The sequence below is a fragment of the Callithrix jacchus genome, chromosome 20, assembly GCF_049354715.1.
Source record: "Callithrix jacchus isolate 240 chromosome 20, calJac240_pri, whole genome shotgun sequence".
NCBI lineage: Eukaryota > Metazoa > Chordata > Mammalia > Primates > Cebidae > Callithrix > Callithrix jacchus.
In genome coordinates this window covers 4,531,126-4,551,723 of record NC_133521.1, presented here as the reverse complement: position 1 = coordinate 4,551,723, position 20,598 = coordinate 4,531,126, and the positions used below count along the sequence as shown (strand labels likewise).

Genomic DNA, 20,598 nt, shown 5'->3' with positions numbered 1-20,598 from the left:
CCCAGCACTTTGAGAGGCTGAGGCAGGCAGATCATGAGGTCAGGAGATTGAGACCATCATGGCCAATACGGTGAAACCCCATCTCTACTAAAATACAACAAATTAGCAGGGTGTGGTGGTGGGACACTTACAGTTGGGACACCTATAGTCCCAACTACTCAGGAGGCTGAGGTGGGGGAATCACTAGAAACCGGGAGGCAGAGATTGCAGTGAGCTGAGATCACGCCACTGCACTCCAGCCTGGTGACAAAGCAAGACTCCATCTCAAAAAACAAAACAAAACCAAAAACATCTACCATATACCCACAGAAATTAAAAAATACTTTTTAAAAAGATGAATAGGCCCTGGGGATCTAATGTATAGCATGGTGACTATAGTTAAGAAAACTGTATTTTTGGCCAGGTGCAGTGTCTCACACCTGTAATCCCAGCACTTTGGGAGGCCAAGGAGGGCGAATCACCTAAGGTTGGGAGTTCAAGACTAGCCTGACCAACATGGAGAAACTCTGTCTCTACTAAAAATACAAAATTAACTGGATGTGGTGGCACATGCCTGTAATCCAAGCCACTCAGGAGGCTGAGGCAGGACAATCCCTTGAACCAGGGAGGTGGAGATCACGCCACTGCACTCCAGCCTGGGCAACAAGAGCAAAACTCCGTCTCAAAAAGAAAACTACATTTTTTACTTGAAATTTGCTGAGAACAGGGCTTAAGTGTCCTCACCACACACACACAGATGGTGACTACGTGTGGTAAGGGATGGAATATTAATAATTGACTGTGGTGATCATTTCCATGTCATATTACATAAACAATGTATATAAATATCAAACCATCACAATGTGTCCCTTGAATTTATACAATTTTTCTTTGTCAATTAGATTTGTCTCCCCCTCAATAAAAATGGAGAGAAAAACAGGCACAAGGCCATTTCCTTATGCAAGGGATGGCTCTGGTCACTTCACATGGCCTGTGGGCGGAAAGGCTGGCAGAGAACTTTCCTCCCATTCAACGAATACTGGTCACCCATGCCCCAGTGACAGCCATGAGCAGCACAGATGAGACGGCCACCCTCCAGAGTCTAGGCTGGTGAAGAATAAGAAGAGGGTGGGCCGAAGGAGAAGGGCAGGCCATAGGAGAGAGGACCCGCTGGCCCCAGGCCTGGGAGCATGATGTGAAAGTGCCCCTGGGCTCCTGACCCCAAAAAGAGCACTGACTGGGGCTGGGACGGGCAGAAAGTCCTACAGACAGCTCTAGCAAGAGGCCCCAGAGACAAATGCCAACTAGACCCCATGGTCACAGAAACAGGTCCATTTAACAGCGGAGGCTCAGCAGAAGATCTGGTCCCAAAACAGAAAGACAAGTGAAGCCAGAAAAAACTGAAGCTGCAGCCACACTATCTGTGGCTGAGAGTGCAGGCGAGAGACCCAGGGAGGAGCTATCTGATCACTGAGGCAGGGCAGGCCGGGTGCAGGGCCCTGAACTTTGGGCATCTGTGGGGTGGTAAACTATAGAAGCCTAGATTTGCAAGGCAGAAGTAGAGGTGAAAGGATAAACTCCAAATTCCAAACAGGATAGTGGGAGTTGCTCCGAACAGCAAGGAGGCCCGGGAGGAAAAAGCAAGCCCCACAGAGCACTTCCCAGACCCAGAGCCTCAGGAGGTAAGAAAGACAAGGACCCTCAGCACCTCATCCCCAGGCCATTCTCATTAGCTTGAGAAGCAAGACCTGGCAGTTCTAATTAGCTTCACAGCTGTTCAAAGCATTATCACTAACATCTCTTTATATTTTATTTTGTGTGTGTGTGTGTGTATTATTTTATCACTAACATTTCAAACCAGTCTTTCAGAGAAGTAAGCTGGCCTCATTTTGCAGAAGGGTAAATGACTTGCCTGAGGCCCATAACACACAAAGGCAGAGCCCAGGACATGTGTGGTGACTGACTTGGAAAGGCTGGGTAGGTGAAGGGTTCATCCTATTGGAAGCCTGCACTACAAATTTTAAAGCAGAATCTAGGCCAGGCACAGTGGCTCACATACAAGTAACCCTGGCGCTTTGGGAGGCTGAGGTGGGAAGATCGCCCAAGGCTAGCAGTTTGAGACAAGCTGGGACAACGTAAGCAAGATCCCACCTCTACAAAAACAGAGAAGTAGCCAACATGGTAGCACACGCCTGAAGTCCTAGCTTCTGAAGAGGCTGAGGCAGGAGGACTGCTTGAACCCAGGAATTTGAGGTTACAGTGAGCTATGACTGCGTCGCTGCACTCCAGTCTAGGAGAAAGAGCGAGACCCTGTCTCTTAAAACAAAAAAATTAATAGCCTGGGCAACATGGCAAAACCTTGTCTCTACAAAAAAATGCAAAAATTAGCCAGGCATCGTGTAATTTGCTCAGGAGACTAAGGTGTAAGGATTGCTTGAGCCTCGGAAGTCGAGGCTACCGTGAGCTGAGATTGTGCCACTGCATGCCTGTCTGGGCCACAGAACTATGGAATCCTTTTGCAGGTGCTCTGCAAACAGTATGGGCTGTTTGGCTGAACAGCTATAATTAACAGTAATTAGTATTATTATTTAATAATAATTACACAAGAAAAAGTAGCTGAGTGTGGTGGCTCACACTCACCCACTCAGTACTTTGGGAGGCCAAGGTGGGAGGACTGCTTGAAGCCAGGAGTTTGAGACCACACTAAGCAACATACTAAGACCTGGTCTCTACAAAAAATTTAAAAATTAGCTAGGCATGGTGGCGCACATCAATAGTCCAAGATGCTCAGGAGGCTGAGGCTGGAGAATGGCTTGAGACCAGGAGTTCAACGCTGCAGTGAGCTATGACTGTGCCACTGCATTCCAGCCTAGGCAACAGAGCAAGAGCCTGTCTCAAAAAAATAAAGGCTGGGCACGATGGCTCACGCCTGTAATCCCAACACTTTGGAAGGCCGAGGCAGGTGGATCACCTAAGGTCAGGAGTTCGAGACCAGCCTGATCAACATGGAGAAACCCCGCCTCTACTAAAAATACAAAATTAGCTGGGTGTGGTAGTGCCTGTAATCTCAGCTACTCAGGAGGCTGAGGCAGGAGAATTGCTTGAACCCAGGAGGCGGAGGTTACAGTGAGCCGAGATCACATCATTGCACTCCAGCCTGGGCAACAAGAGCGAAACTCAGTCTCAAAAACAAAGATAAATAAAGTAGCATCTAAACGCCACAGAAAACAAGAGACTCACCACCTGTGCTTGGCACATCCAGGGTTTCCAATCTTAGCTCTCAGCTAACTATAGCCACGTGCCTTAGCACCCTCTGCTTTTACTTTTGTTTGGATACAACACTCGCAGACGTGACCAGTAATCATCAGTCTTCCCGTCAGTTCTGAATGTTTGCCCTGACTATTGCCTTACAACTAGAAGCAAAGCCATTCCTCTGTCTCCACTTGTACCAATCCCCAGCCCCCATCCCCCAATGAAGCACGGGAAAAAGTAGGTTGAGGAAGAACTGTCAGATCTTTTCAAAACTCCTTTTAATTGCAGCTTATTTTTAAGTGCTGCTCACAGTGAACACCAGGATCTGAAAAGCTAAGATAGGTTCTCCCCTTGGAGCTGCTGTCAGGGATAAGCAGGGTCCCTCTAAGAGCACACAGTTGGGGCTACAAGACAACGGTCCCTTTCACAGCCCTCAGCTCACCTCCCCACCTCCTTCAGGCTCCATTCCCAGAGAATCATAAAGGACAGGGACTCAGCTCTGCCAGCCACCCAAAGTCAAACACCAAAGCCACATGTCCAGCCAAACAGCCAGTACTATTTGCAGAGCGCCTGGTAAAAGAATTCCATATACAGCATGAAGGCCTTGGTACCACCAAGAGTCACCTTGAGTCCCCAAGGACAGTTTTGAATGAATAAGGAGGTATAAAACTGAGGGCAGGGGGGAACCCTGGCCCAGCCAGGCCACATCTGCTTAGGGAAACTGAAGCCCAGAATGGATATAGGATTCATCCCAAGTCACCCTACTCCCTATAAATCGTAGCCCATTCCATCTCTAACCAACCAGGTTTTGTTTTTTTTTGAGTTGGAGTCTCACTCTGTTGCCCAGGCTGGAGTACAGTGGCACGATCTCGGCTCACTGACACCTCCACCTCCCAGGTTCAAGCAATTCTCCTAACTCAGCCTGCAGAGTAGCTGGGATTACAGGCGTGTGCCACCACGCCCAACTAATTTTTGTGTTTTTAGTAGAGATGGGGTCTCGTCATGTTGGCCAGGCTGGTCTCAAATTCCTGACCTCAGGTGATCCATCCGCCTAAGGCTCCCAAAGCGTTGGGATTACAGGTGTGAGCCACCGCGGCCAGCCTCCAACCAACCAGTTTTGATCACAACAATTCAATACAGGAGTAGAAAAACTAAAGCTGTGCAAAGTTAAGGCGAGCCATAAATAAATAAAAAGAAAGGACTGGGGAAATGTGGTTCTCACAGAAGCAGCACTGTTTAAGCTACCAAACGGAAGCGGGGCTGTCTCCCAAGAAGGAAGGGTTTCAGTGAGGCTATCTAAGCTGGTCTGGCCAGCAGCCATAGCTAGGGAACTGAGACTCAGTAAGAAGAGAATGAGAAAGAACAAACTTGAATGAAAGCACCACAAAACGTAGGTGGCCAAAAAAACTGCTCAACTAACTCAGGAGTAGGATATGGGGATGTGGAGCTTCTGTCTCAGAAATCAGAGATGCCCCTGGCCCAGTGACCAAGAAATTTGCCCACCTGCAATCATTAAGCCACACCCCTGCTGGAAACCCTTCCTGGTTCTCACCTCCCACCAAAACGTACCATGAAATCCTAATCCCAGCACACAAGACTCCAGTCCACCTTTTCTGTCTCATTCACCTCCCACATCCCTGTTAGTGTTCCACTAACAGAACCAGCCCCCTTCCCCAAATGCCCACAAATCCCCAACTTCCTGCTGTTGCTCACAGCACTGCTCCCACTTGGAAGGCTCTCATATATTCTGCCTGCTAAAAAATCCCACCACATTCTTAAAGAATCGGGGGAGGGGAACTCAGGCTCAGAGAACAAGCAAAAGCAAAGACAGTGCCCCTCTGTCCTCATTATCTTCAAGCCTCACTGGGTGGACAAAGGAGTTGCTATTTAGCAAAAAGCAGAGGTAATTCCTGGAACCCCTGCCAGCTCTGGAACCAGAGAAATCAGCTGTAATGTGATACACCAGGAACAGGTTAATCCCAGCTGTGTTTTAGCAGGGATGCTGTTGCCTCAAGGAGGGCCAGCTCCGGCCTGCCAGACAGCAACAGCCTATGTTCTCTGCCTGGCCCACCTCTGGGCCAGGGAGGCACAGAAACAAAGCCAGCCTCCTCCCAGCCAGCTTTAAACTTAGCCCTGCAAGGAGTCGGCAGGAGACACTGGACTCTGACTTTTCCAGCTCAGTTTTCAGTCAGCAGAACTGGGTGTACCAACAAGGTCTCAGGAGGCCAGGAGCTCATTAAAACCCCCACATCCCCACGGGAATGGGGCCAAGTGTCATGATACCCCTGAGGCTTACTGCCATGCATTCATGGGACACTAAGTGGCCCGTCTAAGGGCAAGATCAAGGAACCGTCCCTCCCACCTCTTATTTTCAGTCAGACTCTCTCTAGCAAGCAGTTGGGTGATTATTAGCTTCTCACAAATCTTAGGAGTGTTTACTTTTTAAGATAACCCCTCTTGGCTCTGCCTCCTGAATTCCAAACCCAGGCTAGAACTTTATCTTACAGGGACACCTCTATCACCCACCCCAGGCATCCTGGTTGTGGAGAGGCAGAAATCCCTCCTGGCTGTGGGGTCACCATACATGAAGCTATAAACTCAAGCCAAGATTCCAGCCAGGTGGGCCCGCCCCAAAACGAAGAAAGTCCCAGAGCCTCCTTACCAAAGCCCAACAGGCCCAACCCTCTGGTTCCCCACCTCGGTGACTGTCCCCAAACCAGAGAAGTGGCTAGTCAGCCAAGGCTTCAGAGGGGTCTAAAGGAAGGAATTCTGACGACTCCTCTGGGAATCAGGACTAGCAAAGACCCTAAAGGCCAAAGACACGGAGAAAGAGGCTGGGGAACAGACCCAAGTTTCCACAGAGCCCCCTGTCTCCCCTCTACCTAAAATAGTTTCCCTCCCACCATCCCCATTCCAACCCTCTTTCGCTATTCCTTTCTTCCAAGAACTTATCACTGAGACTCTCTTGCTTCTTTCTTCATTCACTTATGTTCCTCCCTCCATGTATCTTGGTTCCACGAGGGTAGGGCAGACACACAACGCGCGGTGCCTGGCAGCATGGGCCGCTCAACAATTGACTAATACAATTCAACAAGTGAACCGTATTGAAAGGCCTCACAGAGTGCCGGGTGCTGGGCACTAGTGGATGAAGGGGCGGGAGGAGTCATTCTCTCGTTTTAGCCAAGCTTGGCTTAATGAGGAGCTGGCCATGGAGGTGGACATCGTGGGGAGGACCCCAGCTGAGGCTGCTGCGGTTCTTCCCTTGCTCAGCGGCCCCAGCCTCCCGAGGCCCGGCGCCCGGCGCACGCTCACCCGCTGCAGCTCGAGCTCGATCTCGCCGGCCTTGAGTACTATGGGTCCCCGCACCGCGTACTCCACCGCCTTCACCTGCGGGTTCATGGACTCCAGCGTGAGGATGCGCTCGCGCCGGCTGCGCTCGGGCCGCACATTGAGCACTGCCGACGCCTCGGCGGCCGCGCTGCTCTGGTTGCGGCCCCAGGGGCCAGGGGTCCTGGGACCACAGCCCCGCCGGAGCAGCGCCGCCGCCCGCTGCATCGCGCGCTTGCAGAGGGAAACCTTGGGACAAAAAGAGAAAGAGAACACGTCGCGTACTGCCCTAGGCGGGCAGTTGTCTCCCACACAAGTCCAGCCAAGGGCTCTTTCAGCGAGCGGTGCCAGCCTGGCTCCGGCGCTGCTGCCCATCCCCCGGCGACTGGGACCCTCCACCGCGCCGCTGAAAGCACCAACGCGCACCCAACTGGGTTTCGCAAAGGCTGCGCCCAGGGCAGGTATGCAACGTGCCTGTCGCCCCTGACCGGCCCTCGCCGCAGCCGGTTAGCTCGTGCGCCTGGAGCAGATCCCCGGCCTCGGTGCCAGCAGCCGCATCCCAGCGCCCAGTGCTCGTGCAGCCCGGCCCCTGCGCTTGCACACCCACCGCCGTCTGGGCCGCCCCGGGCCTGCGCGCTGCCTCCTGGGTCTGGTAGTTCTCCTGGCCTCTATGGAGAGGTTGAGGAGAGCGATGAGAACTACAAGTCCCACAACGCCCCGCGCCGAGCCGGACGGGGGCTGGACAGGAGGCGGGAGAGCCTGGCCCAGCGTGGCCAGGGCTGGGCGGGCTCTTTGTCCCAGCTGAGGGGCCGGGCGGTGGCCGTACTCTCGGTAAGGTCTGCGAAGCTAGAGCTGTTTGCAGCCTCTCTCCCAGAGGCGTGTTCGCCCCCCTCTGTCCTCAGTGCAGCACCTGCAAGGAAGCGGCATGCTAGATGGTGCAGTCTTCCCCCCGAGTTTCATCATCCAAGGCCACGCGGTGCCTGCGCCGCTCACCCGGGCTGGCTGAAAGATGGGTGAGGAGTCTGGGACTTGGCCATGCCGCCCCGACTCCCGAAGGCCAGCTTCCTTCTCAGCAAAACGGGGATCTGCCCACTGCCTCTGAGGGTTGTTGTGAGACTCCAAGGACCATCCGTCTGCCAGGCGGTCAGCTTTTCCCGACCACTCCATCTGACCCCCCGACCTCCATCACTTCTGTTTTAATTCCTGCCTACTGTCTGAAATTATCTTCGGTTACGTTTTACTACCTCCCCCCACTAACCGTGCAAGCTCCAGAGGGGCAGCGGCAGTGTCTTTCTTGTTCACGGCCTTCGCAGCACCTCAACAGTTTCCACCACAGAGGAGCCACTCAGTAAATATTTGTTGAGGAATAAATGCCCAGCACAAGGGGGTATTATATTTGGTAACGATGTCTGCAAGCGAAAGGCTTCCTGGCTCGCCCAGAGCAAGAGCAGGGCGAGACCGGAGGTGGCCTAGGATGGCGCAAATCGGAGTTCTGGAAGACTCCTGGTCTAATGGAGACACCAAAATCTACAAAATCAAAAAATACAAATACAGACTGTGCAAAATCCCCTGTCGGTCCCAGATTCTCCATATGCAAAATAAATTGGGTTAAGTTCCTTTCCCTTGGAAATTCTGTGAGTCTGGCTGTTTTCAAGCAGAAAAACAGTCCAGAGCTCCCACATCCCAACACACACACATACACACATTAGGTTTGTGGAAGTTGGAGGCCCCAGTGTAGGGAGGAAGGTAGACCTGAGTCAGAATATCTACAGTTGCATACAGCCATGCACTGCTTATCTGATTTTGTACTACCTCGACTTGATAAAGCCTAGTTTCCCCATGCGTAAAATCAGGGTAACACCTACCTCATACTGTGATTAAATACATTGGTTGCCAATAAAGGCGGAAAGGAGGTGGGGAGAACAACAGAAGCCAAAGATAACTTTGAGTATTCCCATGTCAGCAACCTGGCTTGGTCCACCAAGGGCCCTGGAAAGTTACTTGGGCTTCTTATGTACTGGTTCCACCCCCACACCTGTGTCTACACTAGGTCTTGATGGCCAAGTATTCAGTCTCCAGGTAAAAATCTCCCCCAGTGAGCTTAGTTCCTTCTTCAGTGTCGTCATTATCACCTGCCCAGTTGAGGAGACAGAAACATAATCCTCCAGCTCCAAAACACGCTTGACCTTGACCTGCATGTGATGTCCATGCAATCCCTTGCTGTCTACCCACGGGTCAGTACACTATGTTCTTCTGTTGTCTCTGTCCCTGATTGGTAGGAGGAGGGGCTTAGAGAGGTGGTCATAAGTCTATTTCCACAACTGGGAAAAGCAACAACAAGCACACAGCCTTCTTATGTGTGCTCCCACATCAGCACTGAAAAACAAGTCGAGTGTCTAATATGCCCTCTGCCAACCCATCTCTCTGAGATTATATGAGGAAAAAAAGCATTCTTGGTTTCTTGTGAACCACTGTACAATTTGCAAAGCACTTTCTTACCCAAAAGCACAGGCAGTATTATTCCTATAGATAACGCTCAGAGAGGTTGGGTGAGTTATTCAGGTGGTACAGCTAAATGGAGAGCAGGAATTGTGATTTCTGACCCAGTGCTGCAGCCCATACATGCAGGGACCAGTCTTGTAAAGCTCTCTGGGTTTGGAAATTTGAGCTTACTGCTGCAATGCACAGAGCCTTTGAAAAGCTTTTGGGTGGTGGTTGTGATGACAATAATGGCAATAGCATGAACTTTGATTTTATTTATTTATTTATTTTTTACATATCTAACCCAATCCAAGAGCTTTGTGTGTGTGTGTGTGTGTGTGTGTGTGTGTGTGTGTTAATTTTGTTTTGTTGTTCTCATCTGATTTTTTTTTTTGAGACAGAGGCTGGAATGCAGTGGCAGGATCTCAGCTCACTGCAACCTTCGCCTCCTAGGTTCAAGCAATTCTTCTGCCTCAGCCTCCTGAGTAGCTGGGATTACAGGCACACACCACCACACCTGGCTAATTTTGGGGGGGGTACTTTTAGTAGAAATGGGGTTTCCCAATATTGGCCAGGTTGTTCTCAAACTCCTGGCCTCAAGTGATCCACCCACCTCAGCCTCCCAAAGTGTTGAGATTACAGGGGTGAGCCACCTTACCCGGCCTAATGATTTGCATTTATTTTGCCCTCTAGACCAGTGTGGATGGATAGAAGCTGGCTCCTAAATTAAAGCTAAAACCTGATTGAAATTATTAAAGCCCTCCCTATAAGCTGAATGAGAGCTTCAAATACACAGCAAGCTCCTGTCAACCTACACAGCTGGAGAGTCATATGTTTGCAAGACACAATACCTGTCTTTATTCCATAATTTAACAAATTCTTCTTGGGCACTTACCCTGTGCCAGGCATGAGGCTGAGTTCTGGGACTACAAGGGGTCAAGCTGCTTGTTCCTGCCTACATAGAACATACAGTTTCTTAGGGAAGGCAGACATCATCACATGTGATTACAAACTGTGATAACCGCTGGAGAGAAAAAGGATGGAGATTTCTGAGAGTTCAGAGGTCTGAGCAAAGATATCCTAAATGAGATGGCCCATGAGCTGCTCCCACCCCAGCCCTGGAAGTCTGATAAGAGACATTACTCCTGGCCAGTGCGGAGATGAGCCTAGCCTGGGATTGCTGTCTACCCTAAGTGAAGAGGCAGGCACTCAGCATGTAAGAATCCAGCCATTTCCATAGCTCCAGGGCTTCCCCAGCAGGTTACCTGAGGCTTTGTCAGGCCTCTCTGTCCAATCCTACTTTCTCCTACCTCTTGGAAGAGTTGATCCCTAGCACCCATCTTGCACCTCATGCCCCATCTCAGTGTCAGTGGTAAGATGGACAGCTTCCTGGTCTGGGACCACTGAAGACCCTGAGGGACTCCAAGAAGGCCGGAGTGACTGCAGGGCAAACAGTTAAGCAAAACAGGAGTCAGCGGGGTGAGCAATGTCAGGGCAGGCAGACCAGGTCCTGAATGTAAGAATTTTGGTCTTCATCCTAAGAATAAATGGAAGTCTCTGGAAAGCTTAAAGCAGGGGATTGACATGATCAGGTTTCTGTTTTAAATTCTGTTGTATGGAGGATGGATTGGAGGGGTACTGGATGGAGGCTGCAGGAGGATGAATTGTGGCTCCAACAAGGTCCAACGTTGGCCTGGACGAGGATGTGGGGGATGAGAAATGGATAGGTGCCGGGCGTGGTGGCTCACACCTGTAATTCCAGCACTTTGGGAGGCCAAGGCAGGTGGATCACGAGGTCAAGAGATCGAGACCATCCTGGTCAACATGGTGAAACCCTGTCTCTACTAAAAATACAAAAAAACTGGCTGGCCATGGTGGCACGTGCCTGTAATCCCAGCTACTCAGGAGGCTGAGACAGGAGAATTGGCTGAACCCAGGAGGCGGAGGTTGCGGTGAGCCGAGATCGCGCCATTGCACTCCAGCCTGGGTAACGAGCGAAACGCCATCTCAAAAAAATAAAAATAATAAAAATAAAAATAAAAGAGAAATGGATAGGTTCTTCTGTGTCCCCAACACCCAGCATATTACCTGGCATACAGGTCTTCGGTAAAATGTTGAGTGGATGAGGCAATAGATTCTGTAAGGTCAATGCTTCCAAGATATCTGCAGTGCAGCAGGAGCTGAGTGGTGTAGGTAAGTATGCTAAGGGAAGCCCCCAAGAATGTAAGCTACCCTGTCCTTGGAGGCAGTGAGGGCTGTTCATAAATAACTACAGAGCAGAACAGAAAGTGAGAGAATCTTCTGAGAATGGCAGATGGGCACTGTGGGGCCGCAAGGAGGGACTGCTAACCTCCCAGAATGCCAGATTGTGCCTGGCCTGGAGGCTTGAGGAACTCTTTCAAAGGTAACTCTTAGTCCTTTGCCCCCAAGAGAGCCTGATGGAAGTTAGTGCTCTCAGCCAGTTGTGGTGGCTCACACCTGTAATCCCAGTGCTTTGGGATGCCCAGGCAGGATGATCCCTGAGGCCAAGAGTTGAAGATCATCCTGGGAAACACAACGAGACTCATCTCTACAAATTAAAAAATTAGCTGGGCATGGTGTTGTGTGCCTGTAGTCCTAGCTATACAGGAGGCTGAGGCAGGGGAATCACTTGAACCCAGAAGTTCTGGGCTGCAGTGAGCATGATTGTGCCACTGCACTTTAACCTGGGTTACAGAGCAATAACTTGTCTCAAAAAAAAAAAAAAAAAAAAAAGAGGGCTGTAATTAAACAAATGCCTTGGCTCATGGTCCAGGACAGTGATTCCAAAGTGTCCAAGGATCGCCTGAGCATTTGCTTAAAATGTGGATTCCAGAGTCTTGCCCCAGACTTGCTGGTTCTGAAATTCCAGGGTTGGGTTGGCCCAGGAATTTTCCTGTAATTAGGATTCTGAAATGCACGAAAGTTGGAGGAATCCAGGTGCAGGACCAGGTGCAGGGTGTGTCTCTTTGGGAGGTCTGAATTCTGATTCCAGAATTCAGAATTTTTTGTTTGTTTGTTTTTGAGACAGAGTTTCACTCCTGTTACCCAGGCTGGAGTGCAATGGCATGATCTCGGCTCACCGCAACCTCCGTCTCCTGGGTTCAGGCAATTTTCCTGCCTCAGCCTCCTGAGTAGCTGGGATTACAGGCACGCGCCACGGCACCCAGCTAATTTTTTGTATTTTTAGTAGAGATGGGGTTTCACCATGTTGACCAGATGGTCTCGATCTCTTGACCTCATGATCCACCCGCTTCAGACTCCCAAAGTGCTGGGATTACAAGCGTGAGCCACCGCGCCCGGCCAGATTCCAAATTTGTTAACAATCTTTGGTATGACCTGGAGCCAGGGCTATCCCCACCTTTGCCTCTTCTGCAGCACTGCCTACACTTCTACCTGACTTCTAGTTACTCGCTCTTCTGAGAAGCTTTAAGATGTCCAGCCTCCCCTTCCAATCCAACTGACTCCCTGAGTCATAGCCACCGCCTCTATTCATTGAGCCTCTGTTTCCCCACCTATCAGTGAGAGTGACTATAGTACCTGTATCAAAGGGTTGCTGAGAAAATTAGAGATGAGATTTTAATTTTCTATTTTTCTTATGGATATTTGGATAGATTAGGAAATCTGAAAGGATTAACACTCTATTGTTTTTTGCGGGTTTTTGTTTTTGAGATGGGATCTCCCTCTGTCATCCAGGCTGGAGTGCAGTGGCATGATCATCTTGCTACACCCTCAAACTCTGAACTCAAGCTATTAATCCCCCTCAGCCTCCCAAGTAGCTGGGTCTACAGCTGAATGCCACCACGCCTGACTGTTGTTAATGGTGATTATCTTTGAGTGGTGGGATTATTGTTGACTAATTTTTCTTTTTGTTTAACGTACTTTCAGAGTTTTAAGAAATTTTTAAAATAACAAATAAAAGTAAATTTTAAGGAAGAAATCTAGAATGGTCACATGTTCTAGCAATTCCATTTCTGGGTGTATCACGAAAAAATTGAAAGCTGAGACTTGAACAGATAATCATATACTAATGCTCATCATGGCATTATCGCAACTGCTAAAAGGTGGAAACAACCCAAATGTCCATTGTCAGATGAGTGGGTAAACAAAATGTGGTATATGCAAGAAATATTAATCAGGCTGGGTGAGGTGGCTCAATCCTGTAATCCCAGCACTTTGCGAGGCTGAGGTGAGTGGCCGAGGTCAGGAGTTCAAGACCACCCTGGCCAACATGGTGAAACTTCGTCTCTACTAAAAATATAAAAATTAGCCGAGCATAGTGGTGCATGCCTGTAATTCCAGGTACTTGGGAGGCTAAGGCAGGAGAATTGCTTGAACTCGGGTGGTGGAGGTTGCAGTGAGCCAGGACTGTGCCACTGCACTCCAGCCTGGGCAACGCAGTGAGCCTCCATCTCAAAAAGAAAATAAAAAAAAATCAGCCTTAAAAAGAAAGGAAATTGTGACACATGCTACATACAACACAGATGAAACTTAAAGATATTATGTAAAGTGAAATACACCAGATATAAAAGGATAAATAATGTATGATTCCACTTATATGAGGTACCCAGAATAAGCAAATTCACAGAGACAGAAATTTAAATATAAGTTACCAGTCAGGCATGGTGGCTCACACCTGTAATCCCAGCACTTAGGGAGGCCACAGCGGGCAGACTGCTTGAGCCCAGGAGTTTGAAATCGCCTGGGCAAAATAGTAAGAACCTGTCTCTATTAAAAAACAAAATAAATAACTAATAAATTAAAATAGAAGTTACCAAGGGCTGGAGAAGGAGAAATGGGAGTTACTGTTTTGTGGGTACATTGTTTCAGTTTGCAACATGAAAATGTTTTGGAGAAAAACAGTGGTGATGGCTGCACAATACTGTGGATGTATATAAGGCCACTGAACTATACATCTCCAAATAGTTAAAACAGAAAATTTTATGTGCATTTTACCCATTATAAAATGAACAAGGATTTCCTGTGTGATACAAAATAATTCAAAAAGGGAAAGAATGGGGCGGGTGTGGTGGCTCATGCCTGTAATCACAGCATTTTAGGAGGCCAAGACTGGCGGATCACCTGAGGTCAGGAGTTCGAGACAGCCTGATCAACATGGAGAAACCCCATCTCCACTAAAAATACAAAATTAGCCAGGCATGGTGGCACACGCCTGTAATCCCAGCTACTCAGGAGGCTGAGGCAGGAGAATTGCTTGAACCCAGGAGGCAGAGGTCACAGGGAGCTGAGATTGTGCCATTGCAATTCAGCCTGGGCAACAAGAGCCAAACTGTCTCAAGAAAAAAAAAAAAAAAAAAAAAAGGAAAGAATGTGTAACTTAAGAGTGTTTAATAGCCTTGTTTCAGAGATGGTGACTGAGCAGTTTCTGGGGGTGTTAGGAGGTATTTGGGTATTTGCTTGGAATCTCCCTCCAACTCTTATCTTACATTTTAGTCAGCTCTAATCCTTGCCTTTCATGTTTTTCTTTCTAAATGAAGGCCTCGTTTTTGTTTTTGTTTTTTTTTTGCTTTTTACATATAGACAGTTTTTGCCATGTTGCCCAGGCTGGTATTGAACTCCTGGACTCAAGGGATCCACCTGCCTTGGCCTCCCAAGAGTTCTGAGATTACAGGTGTGAGCCACAGCGTCCTGACCCTTTGTTTGTGTGTGTGTGTGTGTGTGTGTGTGTGTGTAATTTAAGTCAGTCTCAAGCTTTTAGGGGATGGCCAGGAAAATTTTGTTGAGATCCCACCTGCCCTGAGTCTCTTTGAAGCAAATCATTGTCTCTAACAAGCAAATAAGCAAATATTAGTTTAGGTGCGCTAATAGCCAGGACATATGTATCCGTAAGCTCTCACCATGACGTTTAAAGTGGGTTAAAGATAAACACGATACTGAGCTAAGGTATACACAAACAAGGGGCCATTCTTATGTAACTTACAGAGATTAAAACTGAGTAAAGACATTTTGCAAAAGTGTTGTTTACAATTCAGTACTGCATCGATAACATTTCAAAGTACAGGCAGGCACGTTTCAGTCTTGGCAGTGCACTCAACTGAGTCCAGGTGGTTTTGGAGAATGAAGAGAGGCCTGAAGAGCTGCAGAGAAAGAGCAATTGTGTAAGCTTCATGAGCAGATAAAACCTTTTATTCAGAGGGTGTTCGTTGTTCCATATTCCTTGATTTCTTGCTTCCTGATCTTGCAGGGATCTGAGGACTCTTATTTGTGCCATGGAGGACATGTGGAAACAATTTCAGAAACAGCCCAAGGGATTAATAGAATTCTTAGCTGCAAACTCAGTGATTTCAGCTGTTGAATGCACTAAAACACAGACAAAATATTAAACAATGGCTCAAATCAGTATTTCCAAAGGTTTACTTATCTAGTTTTCCTAGATATTTTCATAAAGCCACCGAATCTTTCAAAATAGTTTTTGAAAAGCTCTCTTTCAAAATAGAGAGCTTACAAAATAGTTTTGGGACCTAGAAACATAGGAGAAAAAAAATAATTGTGTAATACCATAAGCCCTTATGCTTTGTGGTTCTCATTTATTCTTTTTGTTTTTGTTATTTTTGAGACAGTCTCGTCGTGTCGCCCAGGCTGGCGTGCAGTGACGCGATCTCGGTTCACTGCAACCTCTGTCTCCTGGACTCAAGTGATTCTCCTGCCTCAGCCTCCTGAGTGGTTGGGATTACAGGTGCCTACCACCATGCCCAGCTAATTTTTGTGTTCTTTCAGTAAAGACAGGGTTTCACCATGTTGGCCAGGCTGGTCTCGAACTCCTGACCTTAAGTGATCCACCCACCTCGGCCTCTCAAAGTGCTGGGATTATAGGCATGAGCCACCGTGCCCGGCCTATTATTTTTTTGAATTCTAGTTTTTTGGGATTTTTTTCTTTTCTGGTTTTGTTTTTTTAGAGGTAGGGTCTTGCTCTGTTGCCCAGGCTGGAGCAGTGACACGATCCTAGCTCCCTGCAGCCTCAAACTCTTGGGCCCAAGCAATCCTCCCATCTCGGCCTCCTGAATAGTTAGGGCTATAGGAATGTGCCACCATATCTGGCTGATTTTTTTATGTTTAACTTTTAGAGATAGGGTCTTGCTATGTTGCCCAGGCTGGTCTCAAACTCCTGGGCTCAAGTTATACTCCCACCTCAGTCTCCTAAAGTGTGCATTCTAGTTCTTATTCATTCTTCAGAAGAAACAGGCAGAAATATTTACCTAGAGTATTATCTATGATTTAGGTTTAGCAGCAGGTAGGCCTGGCACAAGCTTGCTTTCTTTTTTTATCTTTTCCTTCAACTTTCATTTTAAGTTCCAGGCTACATGTGCAGGATGTGCAGGTTTGTTTTATAGGTAAACATGTGCCATGGTGCTTTGCTGCACCCATTACCTAGGTATTCAGCCCAGCATCCATTAACTATTCTTCATCATGCTCTCTCCACCCCGCAAAGTCTTCTTTATTAATAATGATATAATATAACCTTTATAGGTAACATTTATTAGACTTTTTAAGTAATTCTTTTTAATAAAGATGGGGAATTGCCATGTTGCCCAGGCTGGTCTCAAACTCCTGAGCTCTAAGTGATCCTCCTGCTCTAAGTGGCCTCCCAAAGTGCTGGATTACATACAGGCGTTGAGCCACAGCACCTGTCCTCACTGGACTTTTTTTTTTTTTAGACAGAGTCTTGCTCTGTTGCCCAGGCTGGAGTGCAATGGTGTGATCTTGGCTCACTGCAGCCTCCGCTTCCTCACTTGAAGTGCTTCTTGTGTCTCAGCCTCCCAAGTAGCTAGGATTACAGGTACCCACTACCACACCCAGCTAATTTTTTTTTTTTTTTCGAGACAGAGTTTTGCTCTTGTTACCCGGGCTGGAGTGAATGGTGCAATCTTGGCTCACTGCAACCTCCGTCTCCTGGGTTCAAGCAATTCTCCTGCCTCAGCCTCCCGAGTAGCTGGGACTACAGGCATGCACCACCATGCCCAGCTAATTTTTGTATTTTTAGTAGAGACAGGGTTTCACCATGTTGACCAGGGTGGTCTCAATCTCTTGACCTCATGATCCGCCTGTCTCGGCCTCCCAAAGTGCTGGGATTATAAGCATGAGCCACCACGCCCAGTCAATTTTGGTATTTTTTAGCAGAGATGGAGTCTTGCCATGTTGGCCAGGCTGGTCTCAAACTCCTGACCTCAAGTGATTCACCCTCCTCAGCCTCCCAAAGTGTTGGAATTGCATATAGGTATTGAGCTACCACACCCAGCCTTATTGGATATTTTTAATGTGCTGGGTACTGCACTAAGTGCTTTACTGCATCATCTCATAGATGCCTTGGGAGAACCCTATGACATACAACCCTTATCTCCATTATACAGATGGGAAAACTCATGTGCAGAGAGGTTGGACTACTTATCAAGATTACATAGCTAGACTGGGCACAATGACTCATGTCTGTAATCCCTGCACTTTGGGAGGCTCAAGTGCAGGCATTCGAGACCAGCATGGGCAACATAGCAAGACCTCATCTCTATCAAAACATAAGAAAATTAGCCAGACATTGTGCACACACCTGTAGTCCCTGGTCCCAGCTTTTTAGGGGCCTGAGGTGGGAGGATACCCTTGAGCCTGGGAAGCTGAAGCTGCAGTGAGCTGTGATCATGCCACTGTACTCCAGCCAGGGCAACAAAGCAAGACCCTGTCTTAAAAATGGTCTCTGTGGCACAATAGGTTAGCGCGTTCGACGGTTAACCGAAAGGTTGGTGGTTCAGTCCCACCCAGGGACGCCTCATGTTGTGTTTGGGCTGGGCACGGTGGCTCAAGCCTGTAATCCCAGCACTTTGGGAGGCCAAGGCGGGTGGATCACAAGGTAACAAGAGCGAAACTCCGTCTCAAAAAAAAAAAAAAAAAAAAAAATTACATAGCTAGAGTGGCAAAGCTAAGACTTTAACTTAGGACTCAGTGAGTTCAGCGCTCGGTCCCACAAGACTGCCCCCACTTCAGACAACAGCCACCAAGTGGGGTCCCCAGGTCACCCACACTTCTGCCAAGCTGACTAAAAATTCGGGAGTTCCCATGACCTACCCTCCATATTCAATAATTCACTAGAATTACACAACTCAGGAAAGTGCTATAATTATGATTACAGTTTCATTTATTTATTTATTTATGAGACAGAGTCTTGCTCTGTTGCCAGGCTGGAGTGCAGTGGCGTGATCTTGGCTCACTGCAACCTCTGCCTCCCGGGTTCAAGCAATTCTCCTGCCTCAGCCTCCTGAGTAGCTGGGACTATAGGCACATGCCACCACGCCTGGCTAATTTTTTGTATTTTTAGTAGAGATGGGGTTTCACCATGTTGACCAGGATGGTCTCTGTCTCTTGACCTGGTGATCTACCCACCTTGGCCTCCCAAAGTCCTGGGATTACAGGCGTGAGCCACTGCACCTGGTCTTACAGTTTTATTTTAAAGAATAAAACAAAAACAGCCAAAAAGCAAAGCATGGGAGGGTGGGAGGGGTACAGAGCTTCCATGCCCTCTCTTGGGCATGCCACCCTCCCACCACATTGATGTGTTCAGCACCCATAAGTGTAGTTACAAATCAAAATTATAGTAATAGTGGTTTTCACATTTGTCTGCGTATTTACCTTCTCTGTGGAAATTTACATTTTCACGTGGCTTTGAATTACTGTCTGGTGTTATCTCATTTCAACTTGAATGACTCCCTTCAACATTTCTTGTAGGGTGGGTCTAGTGATAACAAATTCCCTGAGCTTTTGTTTATCTAGAAATGTCTGCTTTCTCCTTTGTTTTTCTCTTTTATTATTATTATCTTTTTTTTTTTTTTTTTTTGAGAAAAAATCTCACTCTGTGGTCCAGGCTGAAGTGCAGTGGCGCGATCTCAGCTCGTCTGAGTTCAAGTGATTCTCCTGCCTCAGCCTCCTGAGTAGCTGGGATTACAGGCATATGCCATTATGCCCAGCTAATTTTTGTATTTTTTGTAGAAATGGGGTTTCACTGTGTTGGCAAGACTGTTCTCAAACTCCTGACCTCAGGTGATCCACCCACCTCAGCCTCCCAAAGTCTGGGATTACAGGTGTTTGAGTCACTGTGCCAGCCAATTATTATTATTATTATTATTTTTATTATTTTTTAGAGATGAGGTCTCACCGTGTTGTCCAATCTGGTCTTGAACTCTTGGGTTCAAGTAATCCACCTGCCTCAATCTCCAAAAATGCTGGGATTACAGGTGTGAGTTACTGTGCCTGGCCTCCCCTTTGTTTTTGAAGGACAGTTTCGCTGGATGTAGAACTATCAGTGACAGGTTTTCTCTTTCAGCACCTTACATACAATCATGTGCCATATAACAACGTTTCAATGAGAGACCACATATACAATGTTGATCTCATAAGATTATAATACAGTATTTTTACTGTACCTTTTCTATGTTTAGATATGTGATATGGTTTGACTCTGTGCCCCCACCGAAACCTTATCCTGAATTGTACTCTCATAATTCCCATGTGTTGTAGGAGGGACCCAGTGGGAGATAATTTGAATCATGGGTTCCCCGTCCTACTGTTCTCATAGTAGTGAATAAGTCTCACAAGATCTGATGGTTTTATCAGGGGTTTCAGCTTTTGCATCTTTCTCATTTTCTCTTGCTACTGCCACATAAGAAGTAGTGCCTTTTGCCTCCCGCCATGATTCTGAGGCCTCCCCAGACATGTGGAACTCTAAGTCCAGTTAAATTTTTCTGGCCGGCACAGTGGCTCACATCTGTAATGCCAGCACTTTGGGATCACATCTGTAATCCGAGGTGGGTGGATCACGAGGTCAAGATATTAAGACCATCCTGGCCAACATGATGAAACCCCGTCTCTACTAAAAATGCAAAAACTAGCTGGGCGTGGTGGTGTGTGCTTGTAGTCCCAGCTACTCGGGAGGCTGAGGCAGTAGAATCGCTTGAATCCAGGAGGGGACGTTGCAGTGAGCCAAGATGGTACCACTGCACTCCAGCCTGGCAATAGAGCGAGACTCTATCTCAAAAAAAAAAAAAAAAAAAAAAACTTCTTCCCAGTTTCAGGTATGTCTTTATCAGCAGCACGGAAACAGACTAATACAGTAAACTGGTACCAGTAGAGTGAGGCATTGCTGAAAAGATATCTGATAATGTGCAGATAACTTTGGAATTGAGTAACAGGCAGAGGTTGGAACAGTTTGGAGGGCTCAGCATAAGACAGAAAAATGTGGGAAAGTTTGGAACTTCCTAGAAACTTATTGAATGGCTTTAACCGAAAGCCTGATAGCGATATGGACAGTAAGATCCAGGCTGAGGTGGTCTCAGATGGAGATAAGGAACTTGATGGGAACTGGAGCGAAGGTGACTATTGTTATGTTTTAGCAAAGAGACTAGTGGCATTTTGCCCTGCCCTAGAGATTTGTGGAACTTTGAACTTGAGAGAGATAATTTAGGGTATCTGGTGGAAGAAATTTCTAAGCAGCAAAGCATTCAAGAGGTGACATGGGTTCTGTTAAAGGCATTCTGTTTT

At 47.6% G+C, this 20,598-nt stretch overlaps 2 protein-coding genes across 6 annotated transcripts in view; both read right to left on the bottom strand.

Moving 5' to 3' along the window:
* Window positions 1–7,129, bottom strand: part of GPT2 (glutamic--pyruvic transaminase 2) — a 41,790-nt gene extending 34,661 nt beyond the window's left edge. Inside the window, exons 1-2 of the mRNA XM_035282777.3 lie at window positions 7,033–7,129; window positions 6,544–6,807 (exon numbers count right to left, since the gene is read on the bottom strand). Coding sequence (XP_035138668.1) covers window positions 6,544–6,786 — 243 coding nt within the window. The 5' untranslated portion in view covers window positions 6,787–6,807; window positions 7,033–7,129. The remainder of the gene's footprint in view (window positions 1–6,543; window positions 6,808–7,032) is intronic.
* Window positions 7,130–14,561: 7,432 nt separating this feature from the next.
* The window catches only part of LOC144580579 (uncharacterized), a 45,248-nt gene continuing 39,211 nt past the window's right edge, over window positions 14,562–20,598 (bottom strand). For 3 of the 5 annotated variants that reach the window (XM_078358158.1, XM_078358161.1, XM_078358160.1), the window contains one exon: window positions 14,562–15,155. The gene's annotated coding sequence lies outside the window, so the exon portion shown is untranslated. Of the gene's footprint in view, window positions 15,379–20,598 lie in introns of all 5 variants that reach the window. The other 2 variants (XM_078358157.1, XM_078358159.1) reach the window with 1 other exon arrangement.